Source organism: Copadichromis virginalis, linkage group LG12 (assembly GCF_057382275.1).
Source record: "Copadichromis virginalis isolate Kocher_CV1m ecotype Utaka linkage group LG12, C_Virginalis_male_GT1.1, whole genome shotgun sequence".
Taxonomy (NCBI): Eukaryota; Metazoa; Chordata; class Actinopteri; order Cichliformes; family Cichlidae; genus Copadichromis; species Copadichromis virginalis.
The window spans coordinates 16,037,735-16,055,952 of record NC_140629.1 but is presented as its reverse complement, the minus strand read 5'-3'; the positions used below and the strand labels follow the sequence as shown (position 1 = coordinate 16,055,952).

Genomic DNA, 18,218 nt, shown 5'->3' with positions numbered 1-18,218 from the left:
CAGTGAAAGGAATACCCACCTCCCACAATCTCTAGAGGGTCCAGTGTAATCTCTGGAGCGGCATGGTCAGCTGTCCGCTGCACTGTGGCATTCAGTACTCTGTTCATCACAGTGACCTTAGTGTCATAAAAGATTAGGCCTGCAAATAGAACAAGCGGTGAGTCATTTCAACAAAGCAAGCTTTCCAGATAGGTTACACAAACTACAACGCGAGATGTGTGCTCAGATCCCGCTCACCTTTGGCCTCACTCAACAGAGCTGCAATGCTGTTTTGATACGTATGTGTTTGTCTCAGTTCCACCAACGGCAGGAAGAAACTCTCCAGGCTGTTGTTGAGCGATTGCAGCAAAGCAAAGCGTAGGCGTAAACTCTCCACAGGCACATCTGAAAACATTGACATTTATACAAAAAGTTATGTATAGCTGACAAAACCCCCCCGAGGTTTCAAACTTTTCAGTGAAACTCCAAAAGTGCTGGCAGTTTACATACTGAGCAAGCAGGCCACACGAGGATCAGCAGCATCACTGGGGTCCAGGTAGACTTCATGGGGGTGCAACCGGGATGGTGTGATAGCCAGGTGACGGCACAGTCTGTTGATGTACTGTACCAATGCCACATCCATTTCTAAGCTCCACTTTCTACAAGCCTTCTGTGCATGGCGAGTGTCTATACAGGTGCACCTGGCAGAGGAGCACGGGAGTTCTTAAATAAAGAGCTCTGAGCTCATTAAAAACATTAAAGAGCAGAAACATTATCAGATAGAGACAAGACACTCAAAGAATCCTTAATACAAACTGATCCCTAAGAGCCAATCAACTGCCAAACCAGGGGAAAAAAAAAAAAAAAGACATGAAACAACTCACACACTCGCCTTCTTAAAGGCAAGCAGAAACTCAGCAGCCATATAGAAATATCTGTGGGCAGTTATTTTTGATAGAAAGAAAAAAACAAAACAACCAAAAAACCTTCAGTTTAAATAATCACCAAAATGTTTACTACATCCGTAGAATCAGTCGACTCTGATAAAAATGGGACTTTGCCCCAAAATAAGGCTTATGAAGCTTTTTTCCCCCACTAGAAATTCTACATATATCATCATCTTTGCAGTTAGTAATAAGACATAATATATGCATTTATTATTGTTTTTATAAAGGTTAAAAACTTCTAATTAGGGCAGAATTACTTAAAACAAAAGAAAACTGACAACATGTTAAGTGTGTGTGTGTGTGTGTGTGTGTGTGTGTGTGTGTGTGTGTGTGTGTGTGTTTGTTTTCAAACAAGGCTGTTCAAATCTCACCTCTCAAAGTGAAGATCATAACCACAAGCCAAAATTGCCCTCCAGACACTGCGGATGTCCTGCTTGGCTCGGTCAACAGCAAATTTATGGAAGCCTTCTAGTGTCAAGTACTTCTCCTCTGGGACTAAAGAAACCATTCGCAGCAGGTTGCATTTCATTTACAAATACATGGATCAGCTACTGATATGGAAAATTCTCACTTTTATGATAATGGACTGGCGGTGTGTCAACAGACAAAAGTGCCTTTAAATGCAATTGTGTGGATGTCTTAAATTCTCTGGTAACCTACTTACATTAATTTCAATGTTGTGCTGCTTCATCCTACTTTCCTACAATTCAGATACAAATATTATACTTTTTCTTCTCTACAGTTTCAGCTGTTAATTAGTTTTCAGATGAAACTTAATGAAAAGGTTTATTAAGATACTAACAAAACAAAACACCCACGCAAAACATTGCTTTTGATGATTTTGACATATGACAAAGTGTCTCGTGTCTGGTTTTGGGTGCCCTCATGAAATGACGCAACTATGGAAAAAAAAAAAAAAAAGCAAAAATGAAACTGCTATCATTTTGATGTTCAATTTCCATCAGGTTCCCTAAAATTTATCTCATGACACAGCACAAATGTTTTCACTTTTTCGTGTCCTTTGTTTTTATTTCACTTTTACTTGCGAAGGAACATTTGAAACTCATGGATAAGCCTGGATAAGTTCACAGCTTAGGAATGTGAATATTTCTTCACCACACATTTAGTTCTGTGGTAGTTAGGTAGTTAATTCAAAGGTTGTTTTAATCCTTTGCAAATCTTTGTGTTAGCTAAAAATTCATAGATGTGTGGAGTCAAAGTGGGAGTGTTTATTACAAACCTTCGGTTTTCTTCGCAGGAGATTTTTCCACATCTTTTTCTTCAGGTCTGGATTTCTCAGGAGATTTCGGCTTTAGCACTGTTTTCTTCTCACTCAGTGCGGTTCTGAGAGATGAGCACATTTTAATTCAGTTATCATGGCAGTGTGTTTATGCCTCTATACATGTAGTTACCGTTCAAAAAGTGAGTGACGTACCTGACACTGTTAAGCACAGACTTTTCCTTAGTGGGAGGTTTGGTGATGGGCCTCTTGGTGCTTACTACCTTGCCTTGATGCTGCTCTTTTCCTGCCTTGCTGTACTTGTTCTTATTTGGCTTAGGAGTGCCATACTTTCTTAGAATCTAAAAAAATAAAACATTTTGTAAGTTGTTGTGTACAAAAGTTGAAAAGTTGTTTTAAAACAAAAAGGTCAATTAAATTAAATTACAGTTAAATTATTATTATTATTTTTTTTGAATTATAGTAATCCATCTATCCATTTTCTTCAATTTTTCGAATTCAGGTTAGGGGCATTTAACCTGGCCCCACTAATTCAATGTCTTTGAACTGTGGGAGGAATCAGAGAACCTGAAGAGAACCACGCTGACACGGGGAGAACATACAAACTCCACACAGAAAAGGTCCTGATTTAATTCAAACTCAGGGCCTTCTCTCTGTGAGGTGACAGTCCAAACTAAAACCGAGCCAGACTAACAAATTTTTGATTTAACTATATCAAAGAATTCACAAGTTTACTGTTGAGCACTTGTTTAATACCTGAGTAAGTTGGTCCTCAAGTACTTTCTTGGGAGGTCGAACATTGGTGAAGAAAGTATGCAGTAGGTTGCCTGGTGTCTGAGAGTTGATCTGCTCCTTGCTGAGGTAAATGTCAGACACTTTAACGGGCTTGGCTGGCGTGAGGCTGAGCATCTGCTCCGAGTGGACACAGCTCTTAAAAATATCTGTGAGGACATCTCGGGCTCCAGGTACAAGCTTGTCACCTTCAAACAGAAGAATTTTAATTTAGACAAAGTAAGAAAACTAAAAGCAGCAAATATGTGATTGTAGTTAAGTGACAACCTTTGATTGTTTTCTCCAAGAAGTAGTCTTCAAGGGCAGAGCTTCCCTGTGTGTCAAACAGGCTTTGGTTAACACTGGAAGCCGTGAGGATCTCCTCATTGGTCAGCTCCATTAGTTCTTCTTCACCTTCCAGGCTGGACAAGCCAATCAGGTCACTGCTGTTGAAAAGACTGGCACGAATTTTTTCCACTTTGGCTCGAGAACGCACCTATAGTCACCAAAAGAGAAATTTTCCTTACATTTTCAACATCTTAAGCACAAAATCAATCAGATGGAATAATAACGATTTGAATCAGCTCACCTCAATGACAGCGTAACCCTTGATGGGTCTGGCCATGACTGCATTGCTCTCTAATGAGGTGACTGTGTGCATAGAGCCCCCATCTGACGCGGATGGCGTTTCTGCACTGTCGACAGGTTCCCCTAAGCTGCCGAGACTCCCAAGACTCCCTGTGCTACACAGGGAGGTATCTAGACTCTCCTGACTAGAAACTGTCTGTGACTCTTGGAGTCCCTGCTGGGGGTATGTAATGGCAGAAGCTGCAGCCGCAGGAGTGAGAGGTGGGACAGCTAAAAGCTCCTGATCGACGGAAAGTTCACTGGCAGTGCGGGAGACCCCCTGAGAGGAGCTGCAGATAGAGGTCTGGCTGGTAGAAGCTGAAGCACTCACACTCATAGCTGGAGTTACACTACTGGAGCTGTCGGGACTCTCGGGACCTCCGTTGTTTGCAAAGGGGCGCTCAGGTTCAGGACACACTTTACCATCCTGAAGGCTTGCAACACCAGTCCCAGGTTTTTTCTTGGGGTCCTCCTCCTGGAGAGGAATGAAGACTTCATCTTTAAAGAGCCCCCCATGTGCGTTGCAAGCCCTTCGGATAGCATTACGGACAACAGCCTCCTCCAGGTGCGTGGGAATACCTGAGAGCACCAGCAGGCGACTGTGAGCAGTGGGTCCAACCAGAGCCTGGCAGGCGTCCGTTACTGCATCGCTGGTTACGCTTAAGCCCTGTGGGTCCTTGTTGGCAAGGTGTCGTAAGATCATCAGCAGAGTAAGGCAGCGGTGGAACCACAGCATGTCCTCAGGTTTACTACCTGCCATGTTCAGCAGGGCACTGTCACTCTCTGACAGCCTTGCACCTCCACTTCCCCGTTTACCAGACACTGCTGCCACTGCAGCTGCTGCTCTCTCACGCTTCATCTTCACCTTCTTACGCTTTGATAGCAAACTGGGGCTCTGCGGTGTCTGGCCTGGGGATGATGATGAGGATGAAGAAGAATCACTAAGGTTAGGGGCACTGGTGGAGGACAGCGCTCCCACTGAAGAGCCGCCAACATTGAGAGGAAGTGTCACCTCTGCAACAGCCAGACACACTTCCATCAGGGCATGAAAGTATGTGGAGAATCGACTCTGCTCCGCACCCAGGGCCAATGCAATGCCTCCGGATGAGGACCCCCCTGCTCCAGCCCCTCCAGCAGTCCATCCCTGAGTTTCCCGGTCATAGAGCTTTCGGAGTTCTGTCTGCAGGGCCATGAGCACTGCGAGGCAGGGGTTAAGCAAAAGAGCAATTGAACTTGATAGACCAGTAGGGCTCTTGCGCTGCTCCAATTGGTGGATCTTCCGCAAAAGTTCCGCTAACAAGTGAAAGATGAGTTCTTTGATGGAGGGAGCCAGATCAGTTGTCCAAACCAAACCACCTAAGAACAACGACCAAGAAAATAATCAAAATTGGGATCTTGGGAAATCTTTATGCACCTAAATGTCTCGTGACTTATAGCTTAGGTTCGTAAGCTTTGAGTTGTTACTTCTAACTAAAAGGACATTAAAATGAATAATAAAAATTTAAAACTAAATATCACAATTTAGGATTTTGAAATCTTTTTTTGAAATCTCACAATTTAGGATTTAATGGGTGAAATCTACATTTGTGTGTTTAATGTAATACTACAACTGCTATATGACAGGGATACAGAAATATGGCAATGAAATACAACATGCACATTAAATGGTGTCACAATGGATATTCCTCCTACCAAGTAGTTCTACCACTTGTAGCAGCACAGATGAGGGAACTGTGTCCAGCTCATCCTCTGATCGTTCACTGCTCTCTCCCAGCTTCCATGTTAGCAGCTGTTCAGCAAATGCCATGGCTAATGGAAACTCCAGTGGCAAGGAGTGCAACACCAGCACAGCACCAGGAGGGGGGGACACCCCTACAATTAAGACAAAGGGATACTTCATTACATTTAATGGGTACAGAGTTTATTCACAAAACAGCTAAAGCAGCGTATATAAATTCCCTTTGGAATTAGATACTAACCAAGCTTGATGTGCACTTTATCAGTAGGGATCATAACAGAAGGATATTGATTGGTGGTAGGTGGGGGAATAAGGCCTGTGTTGGTAGGTGAAGCATCCAGAGGATAACACACAGCCTCCATCAGATTCAGCTGGCCATTTCTCCGCACCTTGTGACCCAGGCCATACACCATGACTCGAGCCCAAGGGGCCTTGTACAGACTTGAGCTAATGGAGTAGAAAAGATTAAGATGTCATTTTTGCTATCAATTTGATTTTGTTTTTAAGTTTTCTCTCCTATGTTTTTTATTTATTTATTTTATTAAAGCTGTTATTTAATAAACCACTATAACTCACTCTTTACGACAGCCTAGCTGGCTTTCTTTGCAGGACACGATCACAAATGCAGCTCCTGGAAAGCTGACATCCATGCTTACTTTGGATTCTGACACTGGGAACTCCTCAGATGTAAACTGCTCTGGTGCATTCTGTCAAGAATCACCCCAATTGTAAGAGTTGTAACAGCTTGTAAACATGCACCCTGAGATACATGTATTAAATTAATAACAGATTGGCAGAACATACCTGTAGAAAGCAGCATATCTGCTTTGTAAGCTCAAGTAAGCTTTCTTCTCCTTGATGCAAGGCACGGGTGATGGCCACTGTCAACCACTCCCGGATTGGCTGAGCGTTGCCCTGGTAAAACAGGTCTGTGGGGGAGCAACTTTGGCCCTCAAGGTTGTGCAATACTGACTGAGCCAGCAGAACAGAACTTGAACTGATCGTGCCATCTGCAGGAAGAAAAAAATTGTCACATTTACCACTAATAGAATATGCACATGGTATTAAGGTGTTTCATTATAATATCGTATAGCCACACTCACCAGGGAGGGGTGGAGCCAGCAGCTGGTTAGATAGAAGCTGCAAGTGTTCCAAGGTGATGTCACGGATAGCAGGTATGTGGAAGAGACGAGTGAAGGTGTGCGGATTCTTGGGGGCAAAGATGTTGAGCAAGGCCATGCGACAGTATAATCTGGCCAGTGCACTCTCACAGCGAAGAAGTTCCCTAAAATAAAGCAGAGCTGCATGAATGATTCTGTGCAGCATGTAGACGTGTCATATTTATCCTCATTGGATTCACATGTTACCTGTGAATCTGAATGTTGCTACTGTCTAATGAGACCAAGCCATTAGCCGCAGTACGGCGAGATCCAGCAGGTGGGCGTTCCAGCATTTCAATTGGATACCAGTACCTGACAAGCACACCCTCACTACGCAGGTATGTCTCCACCTGTACCAGTTCATTCACCTTAACAAAGCAAACAGTTTGTTCATCAGCATCTTTGTTGTTAAGATAGAAAACGCTTATAATGGTAAATGAGTATACTTACAGAGTCCACATCCAGCACAACACCATGCAAACCAAAAGTTTTTAACATGCCCCTGATGGCAAATTTCGGCAGTGCTGTTCCCCCTGTTGTGCTGTTGGTATTGTTGCTGTCAGGACATCGGATGACCACAGTCAAGCCTGTGTTGAAACAGTACATCACCACGAGGATCATTTAAATGACATCACATCATATTACAGTGGTCCCTCACTATAATGCAGTTCACCTTTCCTGGCCTCGCTGTTTTGTGGATTTTTTTTGTGCAATTTTGCATGGTTTTTTTGTTTGTTTTTTTTAACAGCACATTGTGTTTGTGTCCTGATTGGCTGTAGACCACTGTCAATCAATCTCATGCCGTGTCTCCTGGGTACTTTGCAGACTTCACCTATCACGGGTTATTTTTAGAACGCAACTCCTGTGATAAACGAGGGACCACTGTATATACATTTGATTTTTTTTCCCCACTGGAAATTACAATAAGGTCATTCAAGCCTAGTGGCAGCAAGTGAAAAGTAACTATGTGCAATATTAGTACAGATGTCTAAAGACTTTGTTTTGTGTGCTTCATGAAATAATGTTATTTCCTTTCTTACCTTTGCGGACTTTGTCGATAGTGAACTTGTTGGCCTCATCCTTGATATCCTCAATAGTTGGGAGGTAGAGATCTCGAGGAATGCCACCATTCTCTTCATACAGAAATTCCACTGTCTGCCTCGCAATGTCAACCATACCTGAAACCAGAAACAGCGTCTCAGCTCTACGTACAGGTAGACAGTCTGGTAAGTGATTAATTTTATAACTTCAGACATCTATTTAATGAGGGTTGATGACAAGAATCCCATCATCAAATCATGAAGCACATTAAAGCATGTAGTATTAAAACTGAGGTCTGATTTGATTTGATACTTAATTCCTTGGTCTATGAGTGAACCTAAATTATCAGCAATAAACCTTAAGGCGGTTAAATAAACATGTACAAAACGTTCTTCCTATTATGACATTATTTTGACTTTTAGACGCAATTAACGCTCCATTTAGTTTTCAAAAACATCTTAAGGGTCATAAAGTTAAAGCAGCACAGGTTAAGTGTTTATTGTCATGGAAAGCTGCAGTGGCACGCAAGATTTTTTTGGCCATGTTGTAATATAAGTTATTTACCCAGCTGCAGAGCTCCTTTGATTTGGTCCAGGCCCGATTTCCTCTCAGCCTCGTTACGGAACCGTCTACGAATTGTGGGGAACACTTTTGTCTCCCATGCCTTCACCAGAAGGGCATAGTGGTCCTCCTGAAGTCAAATCAAAATTCAGTCATGAAATACTTAAGCTTAAAACTTTTTCCAACACAATTTTGAGCATTGCAGACTTTTCTTACTCTTGGAACATCATCATCATCCTCATCATCACTCTCATCATCAGCAATAGGGGGAGGATGTGGGTCGGGTCCAGAGGTGACCAGATTCTCATAGCTCAGCTCCACCTTATAAAGGCAGGACTGGTCACTGTTGTACTCTGCAAAAGCCAAATATTCAAAGGTTACTAGGCTATGAGGCAAAAATACAAATCGACAAGGAAGAAAAAAAATTATTGAAAAGGAATGCGAGATGACAAGAGACATACGCTGCTGAGCAACTGCAACAGCTGCAATCCGACAAGGGGGTCCATGAGAACCAGAGTCCGAAGTAACACTAGCGCCTGCATCATTATCGCTGTCTGAGGCCATAGCAAAGGGCAGTGCTTCAAAATTTGCACTGATTTCTTCTGCAAGGTCTACACACAAGTCAGCAGCATTTCTGTGTGCTTGGCCTTCAGCAAATGCAAAAGGCCGGCTTCCAAAGTTGGCACGTATCTTTGAGTTCTGCAAAGGAATATAGAGAAAGTCAATATATAAATATATACATGCATATAAATAATCCAGTACATTTTCCTAGAGCAGTTCAAATATAAATTAGCCCTTTTTAGCAGAAACCCACCTTCTTTTGAATGTGTACCAGGGGCCACATTCCACCAGCTACATCGTCAAGAATGGGACTAAGCCGCTGACCACAATAGGTAAAATACACCCTGCCTTTAGGGGCCTGACCAGGTGGAGGTGGAGTGCCCTCAGAACGCTCCCATCCAATTCCAGCTACATCACCTGTGTTCATGCAGATGGAACATCCACATCTCAGTAATGGCTTGATGTGAACAGGTCATGACACATTTTAAAACATGCTAACATAGGAAACAGCTCAAGTTAGATTAAGTTAAGAAAGCAAGATATGCTTTTCAATCAGCTTTTTGAAAGAGCAGCCTGGTAAGCAACATTGCATGTAAAACGTTTATTTCAAATCCATAACAGACTGCCGTATGGATTTCCAAGCTGTGTAAATCAAACAAAAGAAATGATCGATTGAATATGGAAAGAAAGATATTTTGGCTACTGTCTCACCAGGAAGTAGAGCCACATCCAGCCTGACACTCTTCCATTGCAGCAGACTGGAGCCATTATAATGCACTGCCCTACCATTACTGACACACACAGACAGAGAGGAGACAAGCACACAGAGACAGCATGACAAAAAAAAGAGTAAAGCAGTCAGCAATCAAGTAAGAGAAACAGAGCAGAGGAAATCCAAAGGGAGTATCTTCGCTTTAATAGCTACATACTTATGGAACAAACATGTGCCAACAGGGTTGGTCCATGCTCCATCCCTTTTCTCTGCTTCAGGTGCAAAACCAAAAGACACAATTGGCCCACTGTCCTCCTCTGAGTCTCCATAGGAGACAATTTCTATCTCCCAGTAAAACGATGGTGCCTGCAAGGACAAAGATAGAAAAGTTTAAACTATGGACAGGCTCCAAGTAAATAATTATAAATAAATAAATTATAAGTGAATAATTATATTTCATACTAATCGTTGATATTTGTTCAAACAAACTAAAATACTGCAGGAGTGGATTCCTCTGATGTGCCCACCTGAACTGGTACGGGAGAGGTTGCGTAGATGAAAGTGCCTCTGGGAAGCCCTCCTCCAGCACTTGGATCAGCCAAGAAGGTGACAGAGGTCAGACGGGATGAAAACATGCAGGCACGGACTGGAGGGAAAACTCTGGATGGACACCAAGTAATCTCCTTTGGCTGTTAAGACAAGCAGATCAAAGGTGAAAAGACAGAAGGAGCCCAAAATAACCTCTATGTATTTATTTGTCTATGTATTTAGGAGCCCCTACCTGACGTCTGTCCGTCTGCAGTGGTGGAGGTGGTGGACGAGCACAGTCCCGATACAGCATTCTTACTCTCTCACATTGAGCTTCAACCATGCCAAGGCGCTCTCCTGCACAAGATGACAGAAATGTGTCAGACACACAGTTGCTAAACTGGTATGGTGCTGAGAAGTACCAGCTGATGACATATCTGTATATGCTCACCAGGGCTGCACTCCTGGGCAACCAGGTTGAGAACCTCAACAGCAGCCGGACACTGCTGAATGAACTCTTCACAGAAGGAGCTGTCCTCTAGAAGTTGGGCCATCACCAGACACGCCCTGACAAAAAACAAACAAAAACAACAACATCACATCATATCACATAATGATGCTCCAGTCTGAAGGGGTTTACATTTTAAATATAAGATAGTTTCCCCTTATAATGCAAGTATGAGACTCAGACTAAAAAGTTCAAAAGTTGATTCCAAATTCAAACCCCAAGATATTTTGACACAGACCTGACCAATCAGACAAAATGCACAAGGTTACCTGCATTACTATTTACTCACCTAGTTCTGATTTCAGCCAGCAAGCGCACTGCAGCCATTACCGGGCTGGAGCCATCTCCGGTAGCTGGTAAAGAAGTGTGAATAGAGAGACTGCCCTCCTGTGGCAGAAGCATAGACTGCACAGCTTGTACCACCTTCTCTGTGATTGATAGCTTATAGAGAGGAAGAGCCTGTTGTGGGGAGAGCCAAAAGTGACAATCAGATTGCCACTTTTGGCCTATAATAAGAACTATACATAACCTATTGTTGGAATTCTTACCTCAGATCTGGGAGTGCAGAGGCGTGATATTGGTACTGTCAGGATATCTGAAGCTTTGCAAGCTTTCCTATACTCGCAAGACGGAAACTTCACAGTAGCGATGCCCTCCTGCTCATTTATAGACATAACTATACCCACACTCCCCAGCACTCCTTTACCTACCACCTGCAGAGCAAAGGAAGCACGATAAAAAATGACAGTAGTTCATTTTTTCAGTGGTTTCAATGGATTGGATCACACCATCTTGATAAATATATGCAATAATAATGTGTGGTATCTTTGATATATGAACTAACCTGAACCTCAGAACCAATCTTGATAGTTTCTTTAAAGCCTCCAAGAGCACAGAGTGCAGCAACAGCCTGTCTGCCAATGGCCTGCAGTTTAGCCAGTTTTCTGCCACTGCTGCTGCCGTTCTCCAGAATACTCTCAGCATACTTGCCCAGCTGAGGGATAAACATTAGCGCCCGGGAGAGAACCTGCAAAACAGCCATGAGAAACACTATCAGCAAACAATATCAAGTATAATCATTGATATGGAGGTAAGAAACAGGATAATGCTTTACTTTCTCAGCAGTGCTTGTCCAGATCTGAGCAGTGTTGGACTCAGGAGCAGTGAGCAGACTATGAAGCAGGGCTATGACCTCTGCAGCCATGCTGTTGGCAACATGGCCACTGATAAATGGGCGTACCGGGTCTGACCTAATTAAGGCAGATTTTAAGAAGAAATGTTACAACCAAAGATCAGAATATGTATCTGCAACATACACCTACAACCTGGCAGTATCCACTTGCAAATATGACTGCAAATATTAAATGATTCATTTTGTATAAAATGTCTAAATCACAGAAACAGCACCTGGCCAACTCGGCATTCCTGTCTCTGCAAACAGCAGTCTGAGCAGTTTTCTTCTTGTCGCCAGCAGTAATGCCCCCAGCAGTCTCTTGGGCTAAAGTCTCCACAGGTGGACCAACGCTCACTATCAGACCAGACTGGGCCCACTTGTTGGCTTTCCTCAGGGCAGCAGATGCTTCTTCTGTAATCACCTCACAGCATCCACTCTAAATAACATTTAAAATAGGACAGAGATAAAGATGGCAGTTACAAAAAACAAAACAAAAAAAAACAAAAAAACAGGCACTTTATGGTTCTGGTTTAGTTATTTTTAAGTTACCTTTGTCATGTCTCTGTCCATCTTTACAACTTTTTCCATGTTTGCTCCAGTGCCCAGTCGAAAGGGACGCCCCTCAGAGCTGCTACATTTTGGAAAGAGTGGAGAAACAGTAAAGTCAGAAACACCCAGAGTAAGCTTGCAAATGTAAACCCAAAACAAAGATATGAGGTGAAATCATACCTAAGGAGTGGTTGTAAAACCTCATGAGATGACTGGTCCTCTCTCTTGTGGATAAAAATCGAAAGCTTGCCATCAACTGCCTCTCCCTCCTCCCCAACATCATCAGACTTGAGAGCTCCTTTGGAACTGGCACGAGAGAGACTTGTGTCTGGCTCAGAGGAGCTGGGTGAGAGAAGAGTCTGACAGCCTGGCAAATAGAATATAGGAATAAGAAGGAGAAGACAATTTTATAACCATCCAGTATAGTTGCTTTACCATTTTTGCCTTTATTCAGATGGTGGACAGCATTTAGAGGTTCTAGGTAAGAGAGACAAACCTGGTACTACATAGTCTGCCAGCTTGGCTAGCAGCAAGGCAGCAATGCGCGAGGCTGGATCATTGGCATCTTGTTGCTCAGCATCTAGCGTGTTAATGGAGTAGCTCCACGAGGGCAGAGCCACATTACCGCAGTCCTCCACACTCATGAGCGGCAGGGCAGCACGACACAGCTGCAGGATGATAAGTACTAGCTTTGGTGAGGGCCTCTGGTCGAGCAGAAGAGACAAGAGCTTGGAGACACAAGCTGGCTGGCTCAGGATGGCTTTCCCTATGTGGCTCCTAAAACATAAACATACACTGTATGAATTGTCGGTGTTGCGATATACAAAAACAGGTGATAATTAATAACCAAAAAAAAGTGTTAGAAAAACAAAAACATGATAATACATAGCGCACAATCCAAGGCCAATATAGCTATAGAGTCAGTCTCAATACCAGTTTTTTATGCCTCTCCTCTCTTTCAGTAACTACTACATTTCAGCCTCAGATCATCTAAGGTAAGGTGACCATTATTACCAGCATTCATTTTTCTACTGTTGTAGCTACTTCTCTCACACACTTGGAGACTCACTTCGATAAACAAAACCACAAAGTGAACTGGAGTTTTTTTTCTCTCTGTCTCTCACATGCTCTTGTTTGGCTGTTATTACAGTATGCTGTAGAACTGCAAGAACTGCAGGGAGGCTGACTGTTGAGGACTTAATTCTTGGTATAGTTGCTGATTTGTTATTAACTCTTTCTGTGGCTTCTCAGCTTCTCTCTGCACCATGAGTTACCGCTAGCTGTTCCATTAGAGTGCACTACTCAATCATTGGCTTCGAGTCCCAGGTGTGTCTGGTATTGCAGCTGGCTTAATAAGTCACTGCAGATTGGTGCCCTAATATAGCAATGTGATATTTAGAGTTCTGTGTATATCAGTAATATTTATTCACTTTGCTTTTGTCCCTAAGAAAAAATAAATTACATTTTAATATCCTCAATATATATTATGAATTTTATTATATTTTATTAGATTTATTACAGTCTTTATCTCATTTTATATCCCAGTTATAATCACCATGATCCAGCAGATGTCCATGCTAAAAATCTTGATCCACCAAAAGCTAAGATAAATAAACTTAAGTTTTTCAGTGTTTCTACACATCATGGTTTCTCATCATTTCTTTTAGCTACTACATTATGACAGTGCTACCATGAACACCCAAAACACACAGAAAAATTACATGAGATATACTTTACCTGGAAAGATCATTGAGCAGACTGAGCACATCCTGTAACGCATCATTGCCGGCTGCCTGATTCCCACAGCATTCTGTGGCTCTTGCCAGGTGATTGGTCAGCAGGCTGGATACCTGTCTTGCCAGACCTGAATGAACTGCATCTGTAGATCCACCTTTGAAGAGTAAAAGCAAAGACTGTTAATCCATCATCACAATAATCATAATATTTCATCTTACAGCATGAAAAAAAAAGCCTTTTAGGAATTTGATCAAAGTATCTACAAACTTTTCATACCTTCCACCTTCTCCCACTCAATACATCGGTTGGCCAGCACCTGAAAGGCTGCCCAAGCCATGGTGGCCACCTTCTGTTTTTTGGTCTGCTTTTCATTTGAACTGCATTCCCTCTGCCCACTTAAGCTGCACAGGCTATCCATAAGCTGAACCAGCCCACTGCGAACGAGGCACTGCTCCTCACTCCTATGATAACACAAGTAAAAAATTAGGGTAAGCAATCAAGGCCTTGGTTGCAGGAATATTAAACGAGATAAGTTAAAATAGGTTTGCTTGCCTGGTGTAAGGGATTGTGCAAAGTAAGCCAATACTGTTGGCACAAGCAATTGGGTAGCGTGCACATAGTGACACTACAGACGTCATGGTCTCCCCAAAGGCCTCCTGCACCTGCTCTACCATTCCCCCACAGGTCAGCTCCTCAATCCTGCACAGATGGCACACAAACAAAAAGTTAAAAAAAAAAAACACAATTCCAAATGTTTGTTTATAGTTTAACCTGACAGCTCAAAATCATAACTACAAGAATATATATATTCTTATATTTCATCAGTGTGCATAATCAGAGTACACTCAAATTTACATTTGCTGTTCCTCCTCTAGTCTTACCTTGGTCCACCTTGCAGTACCATAGTGACAGGTCCTACTAGGTGGGTGACTCCACCAACTCTAACAGCAGCAGTGAGCAACTCCCTCATATGAACAAGCGCCTGCTTTCGTGTGCTGCCTCGCCGCCAACGTGTCTGCGCAGCAGACAGGAAACTACTGCTTGAGACCTACAGACAAAAGAGCTACAAATTACCTTAATGCAAATCAGAATTCCATCCATTTATTTGAATGCATCTATGCCAAACAATAAATTTAAAGCACTGGCAAGAGTGAAAAACCTACAGCCTGATCAGGTGTAGTTCCAATAAAGGCAAAGAGTTGTCCCAGCAGCACACTGTATGTTGGCTTGTCTCGGCTGTCCTCTATGGCCAAAGACTGCAGCAGGGTAAATGAGCTGCTGCGATGACTAGTAGGGTGGTGTCGCCTTCTGAAGATAAAAAGGTTTGCAAATACAGTCAAACACTCTTTATTCCTATAAGTTACTTGCATTCCTTTTATCTAATACAGACAGAAGAATACCTTTGTGGCGCATGTGTAAACTCCAAGTCTTGGTTAGCAATCATCTCCAAGTCAGAAGGTGCAGACATGCTACGCAAGAAGACTGGCTGCTTCACCATGGGGATCACCGTCTTGGCATCAGACACAGACTGAGAGGCTGAGATAAAACAGAAGAAGAACTGGGTGAAAATCAAACTTTAACAGTTACTGACATCTAATTACACAGAAACACAGATACCTATAAAAACTTTGCTTTTTTTTTTCTCCAATGGAGAAACATCCCAAGTCTGAGTTACATAACAGTAGCCATATGCTTAAATCTTAATATTTCAGGAGCGTAGATGATTTTAATCACAGGTCTAAAACATCTATTTAAAGCCGTGGTTTCCAAATAGTGGTCAGTGAGTTGCATAACCATATGTTATTACTGCATTATACTTCACAAACACTTCTGGGTGACTTATTAAATTTCAGGTGCAGTACTTTGAATGTACTTGTTTTCAAAGGATAATAAAAAGCCATCACACACTGGGTATGAACCAGCGGCAGCAAGACAGTTGGTTAGATTGTACACAGCAAATTCAAAAGTGTTAAATTTTTTGGTGTTAATAGTCTCCTTGCAAAAGTAGAGTTAATTTTACTCTAAGCAGAGTCACATTCTTTTAATGTAACTCTGAGGTGTAAAATGATAGTAGTTAAAATCGAGTGTTAAAAATGAGTGTTTCTCTGTCAAATCTGGAGGTGTTACAATGGAAACATTAACTCTTGACCTCTTAACTCTGAACTCCTAGAGGGGCTATGACACCAATAGAGTAAATTCACAGACTCCGCCCCCAGCACGGCTCCAATCAAAGCTGAAGTGAAGCCGTTTCAGAACATTTTGCTCTACATATTTGAGTTGTTTGCCATGCTTGGTAAGTCATTTTTTCAAAGATTGTTTCAATTATTATTATGAGCTTTTACTTCTGTGGCTCTTTGGAGTTGAGACAAAGCTGTGTGAAAGGCATTAGCCATGTTGCTCGCTGATAGCATAATATTCTGTTTTAGCTAGCTGAAAGGTATTGTTTGCGGGCAAATACCACAGCCTTGGAAAAAGCTTGCATGTGAATTTTCAGTCAAACGTTTGGTCAAATACACCTAAAACAATGTCTAGAATGTGAAATGTTGGTATAATGGTGCTACTTGAAGCCTGAAAACGATCGCCCATAAAAAAAAAACAAAAAACGAGCAAACAGCAGTAGCTGACGTCCTGACTCGATTCTACGGTAGCATTTAGATCCCTCCAGAGTTTTGTGCACACGGTTTAGGTAAAAATGAAAAAGGTTGAGGTTTTACATTTAGTTCAGTATTACCTGTTGCCTGTGTCCTTGTCTTTTGGGAAAATACTTTACACAAGTAATGGCTCAAAGAGGATTCCTTTTTTTTTTTTTTTTTTACTGTGCTGCAATTGTTTACTGGATTATTTGTGCCATTAATTAGTGTCAACTAATTTTTATTCAATCTCCACACAGGATATGCTTGTGAAGATGGAATATGGGGGAGAGCAGAAGTGCGTTGAAGTTCCACAAAGTGATGAATGAAGGACATGCATATTGTATTGAAGAAATAAGTGATGAGAATGCTGTTATTTGCATTTACCATGTCAGACCTTTTGATAAACAAAATTCTAATGAAAGTGAGAACATGTACACTGTTACATCTTTCAGAAAATGTTTTGAAATTGTGGTGCACAGTTCAGAATAAATGTTTTTCAAAAACCATTGCATCTTTTTAGTAAATGTTTATTTCCAAAAGAAATTTCTAGAAGTTCAGAACAGCAAAATTCCCGCTTTTTAGAATGAATTGGAAGATAACTCTTACGTAGTTAAACTAAAATACTCTTTGAGAGTTAATATATAAACTCTTAACACCAAGTGTTAAATTATCAACTCCAGACAGATTTGGTGTTTAACACTAAATCAGAGTTAACGTACCAACTCTCCAAAAAGAGTTAAATTAACACTCTCTGGTGTGGACCTATATAGACACTTTAATAGTGTTGAAATCAAATCCGACAGTGTTAATTTGGACATGCTGGATTTGCTGTGTATGAAAAGCTTTGAAAAGGTAATACATGTAAGGCATATGCTAGTGCAGTCAACACTCATGCAAAAAAAAAATAAAATCTGATAAGATGCTTGACTCAAATAGCCTGAACGTGTCTTTGTCTGACAGTATAATCAAAAGTTATACTCTCGTTGATGTGCCTTGGGCACAACAAAAATTTGAAAACCACGAGTTCAAAGAAAGAAATCTTTAATTTCAGTCCTGCTAACCAGCAAAGCATCACTTGGAAACAACACCTGTAACAAAAGATGGCAGACAAACATACGCATTTACCTGGGCCTGGTGTGCCAGCAGGTGTGCTGGTTAGACTTCTGCAATGTGGAGCGATGGTGACATGGAGCAGTAGCTCAGTGCGGTTCATTAGACTTTTCACCAGAGTTTTAGTTTTAGCAAGAGGGCTGCTACTTCTGATGTGTTTACTGTTCACCTCCTGAAAGAACTTCTCCCTGTTATTGCAAATAAATACTGTTAGAAAACGAACTGACCTGTAAAAGTGTAAATGAGCTACATAATTAATACTTGCCTCAAAGCAAGGACAACATTTTCCAAATCACTAAAATCAAGTGGGACCTCCTTCAGTGAGCAGAGTAATTCCAATTCCTTCATTTTGTTCTGGTGATGTTAAAAAAAAGAAAAAAAAGAAAAAAAACGAGAGACATAAAACCAAAAAGACACAAAAAGAACAGACTTAAATAACTGAGATCTTATCATTGGTTGATTACAGAAATTAGTGTATCTGTGGCAGTCTACCTCAAAGAAGTGGTAGTCGTGAAAAAATGGCGTGTTGTTCTCCAGTTTTCCTTGTTGGGCCTCCTCTACCTCATTCTGCCATTTCTGTTCCAATTCTGCTACACTCTGAAAGCAACACAGGAAATGATTAGACACAGTATTAGTCTTCCA

At 41.7% G+C, this 18,218-nt stretch overlaps 1 protein-coding gene and 1 long non-coding RNA gene across 3 annotated transcripts in view; one reads left to right on the top strand and one right to left on the bottom strand.

Moving 5' to 3' along the window:
- hectd4 (HECT domain containing E3 ubiquitin protein ligase 4) overlaps nt 1-18,218 on the bottom strand; it is a 40,524-nt gene that overhangs the window by 7,138 nt on the left and 15,168 nt on the right. For both annotated transcript variants that reach the window (XM_085474973.1, XM_085474974.1), the window contains exons 27-69: nt 18,069-18,173; nt 17,838-17,930; nt 17,592-17,760; nt 15,234-15,369; nt 14,997-15,141; nt 14,715-14,881; nt 14,386-14,532; nt 14,110-14,294; nt 13,834-13,987; nt 12,593-12,873; nt 12,277-12,463; nt 12,097-12,178; nt 11,781-11,983; nt 11,488-11,623; nt 11,218-11,400; nt 10,922-11,086; nt 10,663-10,832; nt 10,317-10,432; nt 10,119-10,222; nt 9,865-10,026; nt 9,555-9,703; nt 9,337-9,416; nt 8,879-9,042; nt 8,526-8,763; nt 8,281-8,417; nt 8,068-8,194; nt 7,503-7,640; nt 6,913-7,049; nt 6,670-6,830; nt 6,406-6,587; nt 6,107-6,312; nt 5,879-6,009; nt 5,544-5,749; nt 5,257-5,436; nt 3,527-4,920; nt 3,226-3,433; nt 2,923-3,146; nt 2,362-2,507; nt 2,167-2,270; nt 1,298-1,421; nt 490-680; nt 238-384; nt 20-139 (exon numbers count right to left, since the gene is read on the bottom strand). In XM_085474973.1, coding sequence (XP_085331099.1) covers nt 20-139; nt 238-384; nt 490-680; nt 1,298-1,421; nt 2,167-2,270; nt 2,362-2,507; nt 2,923-3,146; nt 3,226-3,433; nt 3,527-4,920; nt 5,257-5,436; nt 5,544-5,749; nt 5,879-6,009; nt 6,107-6,312; nt 6,406-6,587; nt 6,670-6,830; nt 6,913-7,049; nt 7,503-7,640; nt 8,068-8,194; nt 8,281-8,417; nt 8,526-8,763; nt 8,879-9,042; nt 9,337-9,416; nt 9,555-9,703; nt 9,865-10,026; nt 10,119-10,222; nt 10,317-10,432; nt 10,663-10,832; nt 10,922-11,086; nt 11,218-11,400; nt 11,488-11,623; nt 11,781-11,983; nt 12,097-12,178; nt 12,277-12,463; nt 12,593-12,873; nt 13,834-13,987; nt 14,110-14,294; nt 14,386-14,532; nt 14,715-14,881; nt 14,997-15,141; nt 15,234-15,369; nt 17,592-17,760; nt 17,838-17,930; nt 18,069-18,173 — 7,984 coding nt within the window. The remainder of the gene's footprint in view (nt 1-19; nt 140-237; nt 385-489; nt 681-1,297; nt 1,422-2,166; nt 2,271-2,361; nt 2,508-2,922; nt 3,147-3,225; nt 3,434-3,526; nt 4,921-5,256; nt 5,437-5,543; nt 5,750-5,878; nt 6,010-6,106; nt 6,313-6,405; nt 6,588-6,669; nt 6,831-6,912; nt 7,050-7,502; nt 7,641-8,067; nt 8,195-8,280; nt 8,418-8,525; nt 8,764-8,878; nt 9,043-9,336; nt 9,417-9,554; nt 9,704-9,864; nt 10,027-10,118; nt 10,223-10,316; nt 10,433-10,662; nt 10,833-10,921; nt 11,087-11,217; nt 11,401-11,487; nt 11,624-11,780; nt 11,984-12,096; nt 12,179-12,276; nt 12,464-12,592; nt 12,874-13,833; nt 13,988-14,109; nt 14,295-14,385; nt 14,533-14,714; nt 14,882-14,996; nt 15,142-15,233; nt 15,370-17,591; nt 17,761-17,837; nt 17,931-18,068; nt 18,174-18,218) is intronic.
- Nucleotides 15,793-16,972, top strand: LOC146696722 (uncharacterized). Its single transcript, XR_014923114.1, has 2 exons — nt 15,793-16,126; nt 16,724-16,972. It is a non-coding gene; the product is annotated as an uncharacterized LOC146696722 (long non-coding RNA).